This window comes from Octodon degus, unplaced genomic scaffold, assembly GCF_000260255.1.
Source record: "Octodon degus isolate 3935 unplaced genomic scaffold, OctDeg1.0 scaffold00016, whole genome shotgun sequence".
NCBI classification, from domain to species: Eukaryota; Metazoa; Chordata; class Mammalia; order Rodentia; family Octodontidae; genus Octodon; species Octodon degus.
In genome coordinates, this window is record NW_004524592.1 from 25,371,142 (window position 1) to 25,376,300 (window position 5,159).

General features: G+C 45.2%; 1 protein-coding gene across 2 annotated transcripts in view; it reads right to left on the bottom strand.

The window, feature by feature from the left end:
* Positions 1 to 332: 332 nt before the first annotated feature.
* Positions 333 to 5,159, bottom strand: part of Tet2 (tet methylcytosine dioxygenase 2) — a 92,801-nt gene continuing 87,974 nt past the window's right edge. For both annotated transcript variants that reach the window (XM_023710029.1, XM_004626707.2), the window contains one exon: positions 333 to 5,016. In XM_023710029.1, coding sequence (XP_023565797.1) covers positions 3,539 to 5,016 — 1,478 coding nt within the window. In that variant the 3' untranslated portion in view covers positions 333 to 3,538. The remainder of the gene's footprint in view (positions 5,017 to 5,159) is intronic.

Here is a 5,159-nt window from a genome sequence, read left to right on the forward strand (position 1 = left end):
ATGGGTAAAGAATGATATTTATATGCAATGGAGTACTATTCTGCCACAGAGAAGGATAAAGGAGGCATCCAGAAATAAGGGGATATGCATCTTGAGACCGTAATATTGAGAATTAAACACACATCTCTCTTCTATGAGAAACTAAAAGCACATATAAAGAGAACAGAAGGCAAATAAACAGGAAGTAGGGAGACCTTTTGCAAATGGATGAGTAAAAACTCATCTTAATTTTTTTTTTCATTCCCTTTAACCTTGGAGAGGTAGTGGGCCCTCAAGAAATGTAGAGAAACCCCAGCAACATGACACTTTGAGTGCATTAAATAAATATAAATTTTATTAAAAACACTCACATAGCGTTATCAGGAATGATATAATAAACAGCTTTCAAATAACCTGCATTCATAACATTATAATACTTTACAGTATTTATAACCACCATCAGATTTTACAAACAAACCAAACATCTCATGAAAATGAAATGAGACTAAGTTAAAAAAAAAAAATAAGCATAGAAAAATGCACCCAGAAGTTCATTATTTTAGTGTCCAAATGCAAACATTTCCTACCAAAGTTAGCCCACTAGCTTTTAGAAGTGAACTATGTGTCACTGTGCGTCAATCAAGATGAAAAATTCATTCAAGTAAAGCTGCCACCACCAAAGCATGGTCAGGTGTGGCCATGGAGTCAGCCTGTATCAGCAAACTGTAGGTGGGCTTTCGATTCATTCTAACTGAGGCAGGTGAAGTATGTACAGTTACGGGTCTGGTACATACAATCCGACACTCAGCTTCCTCTCCTCCTCTCTAACCTACCCAAGCTACACTTCCTGCTCTTGTTGGCCAGCAGTTTGAAAATGACAGTGGATGACATAGTCACCAAATATTCATTGGGCAGCTGACTCTCCATCACAAACGCACGCGCAGAGAGCACTGGATTACGGAAAACAGCGCAGCTGTGAGATCCGGATGCAAAGCAAATGGCTTAAAATGCTTATGAATTGGACACAGCCAAAAACTTGAGCGCTTTTTAAAAGACAAAAACCATCTTATAAAGATTTGACCGACAGAAATGAAAGGTCTCCACTGATTTAAAGATTTGACCAATAAAACCTCCACAAAGTCTACAATGATTATAAAGATTTAACCAACAAAACCCAAGAGTTTTCACTGATTAAGAATTTATGTGAAAAGCTAGTAAGCAAAAATGTACTTAGTACAGTCTGACTGGACACCGTGCCTTGCTGTCAGGCCCATTACGGAAGTCCTTGTGAAGTATTTGCCTGTACTGCCTATCTGGTCAGAGTGGGCTTTATGGAGAGTTCGATACTCTGGCCAACAGCTACTTCCCAAACTCCTAGCTTACAAGTTTCCCTTTATCAGCTCAGTGCATTCTATTTTCATGTAATATTTTTCCTCCTTGAAATAGTCAAAAGAGTTTCCACACTTCTTTACAATAACAACCAACAGATTTACAAAAATTAGTCTTACTTACATCAGTACATGTACAAGTAAAATAGGAGGGATTCAAAATAAAAGGGTTAAATCCCTGAAAAAGAATGTATTTATTAACCTAAGATAGTATTACACAAACACAGGTGACATGTTGGCATAAGGGGAGTTGAAATAGCCCTGATTTTTTAGAACAAAAAGGTCGAAGTTCAAGTTATACTTGCGAAAAAAATCAAGTACTGAAAAAAAGGTATTTTTTTTAATAATTATAAAAAGACTTGGAAAAAAAAATGATGGTACACAACGCTATAAGCTTTCAATCTCAGTTCAAAATCCTATTGCCAAACTAGTGTTGAGGTATATGGCAAGTGGAAATATCACTCAACCCTTTCATGAATTTTCTGCTCACATTATGATATAACTGTAGCAGGCTGAGTAGCACCATCGTGATGTGAGTTCGAATTCAATTCCATATATATGTATATATTTAATTATTTTACAGTACTAAAATACTAAAGCATTGCGTTAAAAAAGTTTGTTTACAATTTAATTTACTATACAACTCTTGCACTTCTTTATACAAATTAATGATTTAAAACCACTACAGCAAACCAGCTGCCTGTTTTATTTTATTTATTTCTTTTTCACCAACAGACACACACAGAACTAACCCTGTTCATTCATCTTTTGCTGGAATCAGTCCACCCAATTTGCCTGCTAAGGAGGACACTGAAGCTAAGACATGATGCTGTCCCAAGGTAAAGAGCTATCAACACAACGGCGAATGCCATTCAGCTTCTGAGCAGCGTACAGAACCCTGCCCAGCCTGGGCTGGAGCGGACAGGCTCTGCCAAGGGGAGCATGCGGCTCACTGCGACCTGTGTCTAACAGCAGTTCTTAGAGAGTCATGACATGTCTGAGCAACGAACTTGTCTCACAATGTTGTAGAAAACTGTTTTACAGTATAGCACGTGAGGTGAGCACCAGAAAGCACATTTTGTGGACTGACACATTCCCTTGAATCCTGTCCACCTCATTTCAGATTTCACTGGCTGTGTTCATAATGAACACTACTGCTCATCACCGGATGTGTGGCCAAAAGCAAAAATGGTTGAAAAGCTTTGTTTCCTTTAGAAATAAAAATTTTCATCTTCAAATGAAAGTAAACTTCTGTTTTTAAACGTCTCAGTACCTTAGCATTGTTCAAGTTGCCAAAGCTTAGGTAGGCAAAGTGCTTCTAAAACACTATTTAAAATATTTATATATACCTACATGTGTACATCTCCTAAGGGGCTGTGTAGATGTACATCTATGCATTTATCGTCCTACAGGACACCACCGGATGAACAAAACTCAGAAGCTTTTAAAATGTCCACATTTTAAAAACTAAACTCCTAGAAGAACAGGTAATTTAGGATAAAAACTTGGGTGAAAAGGCACCCCTTTCCTTCTGGGGTACTGGAGTACATTGGTAGCATCTCCATCATAAAAAAGGCATTATATTTTTAGCTATGAAAGACACCATTTTCTTAGCACCATTTCGTAGAACACCCAAACAAATTCAGTGTTTTGTTGCTATTCATGTATGCTTCCTGTAGCTATTTTGATAAATAAAAGTTAATATTAAGATTACAGTAAAAACTGCATGTTAGAAACCATAATTCCAGTATTTCAGTACATCATAGATTCAGCACCAGATGGTCTTTTTAAGATTCCTGCAACTGTAATACGACAGTACTTGATTTGTGTTCTGTGACTACCCAAACTTGGTATTATTAAAAGTGGTCACAGATGTATAGAGTTGTGTGTGCGGGGAAGGAATCACATTTACATCAGCATCTTGCCCGATAACAGAACCAGTGTTTAAGAATGTGAGTTGTGGAACATCCCCCCACCCCCCCGTTGTTGTTTTTTTTTTTTCCTTTTTGCATAGAATGCTTTGGTCTTTTTCTCGATGCCACCTGTAGGTGGGTCAGTGGACCTAAGTGCTTCCGAAGGATGAGCACTCTCCCTGTGGGAGAGGGAGGCTCACTGTGAACACCGAGCCCCGACCCCACCGTGTCCCCGTGAGCCTGCAGCCCAGGCCACCCTCAGATGTACCTGTTGTAAGGCCCAGTGACTCGAGTGAAAGCGTATGGAGCCGTGGTGACCGTGGAGTCGGTGGTCACGGAGGAGGTCTTCTCGCCCAAGGACCTGATGAAGCGCAGGTAGGTGGGCTGGTGTGGCTCCTGCGGCTCGGCGGGCTCCCGCTTTACCTTCTTGCTGTGGGCTTTCTGGGCCACGTAGTCTGGCCCGTACTTTTCACACTCCTCCTCCTTCTCCCGGGCCTTCTCTGCCATTTTGGCCTCCCACAGTGCCAGGCCATGCTTGGGCTCGTTCATGCTCTTGTGCTGGTAGAAGACAAGCGAGACCCTGCTGGGGTCGGTTCTGTCAGGGTCGTTCAAGGGCGTGGTGGCGTGTAGCTCGCGCTTGGCACACTCGATAAGGATGGAACCATGCGTGGGGGCCACGGCCACGCCTCCGATGTCGGGGTCTAGGAAGCTCTGCTCACTGTCCGACCACACCTCGTCGTCCTCGGTTGCCTGAGGCACCTCCTGAGAAGGTACCGCAGCCTGCTTTTCCTGACCGTTGGCTTCACTGAGCTGGTACAGCAGTCCCTGCACGGACAGGGGCCTGTCCGGGGGGCATCCCGGGGGCACCCTGGGCAGCCCGTTGGCCGTGTGGGGAAGCCCAGCATTTTCCTTGCTCTGCAGGTGCAGGGCGTGCAGGGAGCTACTGATGCTGCCTGTGGCTGCGCTGTGGTTAGGGACCAGGGGTCCAGGTGGGTTGGGTATGCTGTTCTTACTGTTTTCGTTGGGATGCCCCAGACTGGATGGACACCCGGAAGCTGCGCCCACGCAGTGGCGGTCCATCTCGCGGGCTACGTAGGGAGGAAAGGACCCTACACAGTGGACGCCCTGCATGGGCGGGGTTCCGTAGCCCAAGTACTTGGAGGGGAAACTCTGGGTGTCTTCAAACCTTTGCTGGTAGAGGCTATGGATTGGTGGGAGGTTAAGCTTTGCAAGATGGTCTTGGCTCGGGTACCTGTACAGAATGGGCTGAGGCTGGGAAGAGTAGGAGCCCAGGTAAGGGGCGCAGTTGTCCACGGATGCAGTCCCGTTGCACGGGTAGGAAGGGTATTGGTTATTCTGATTTAAGAGCCCAGGGTAGGGGCTCACAGGATTAGGAGAACTCAAATATGAACCCGAAGCGTGGGAAGAGGGGGAATAGAAGTCCCCAGGGCTGGCACCTCTGTATACATCTGCACCGTGGGAAGAGCTTGGGTAAGGACTAACTGGGTTGGGTCGTTTCATGTACAGGCCGGGTGCTGCTGAGGAGGAGTAGGCACCAATGGCCTCAGGCTGGGGCTTCCCGGACAAGCTGTGCTGTGGCGGTTCGGGTGTCTGCGGCTGCGGCTGCAGCTGCGGCTGCGGCTGGGGTGTCTGCGGCTGCGACTGTGGCTGTGGCTGTGGCTGCTGCCTTTGCATCAGGGGCTGCTGTGTGGCTGGTCCTGAAAGTCGCAGAAGTTCTGTGGAGAGGGGAAAGAGCAGAAAGAGGCCTTCTCAGCAAGAGCGCTTAAATGTAGGTGAGAAAAACTACCTGCTTTCTACTCCTCCAAAATGAAAGGCAAGGTCCGGTGAGTGTGCGGAGAGTTTCCTGCTACCCTGCGCC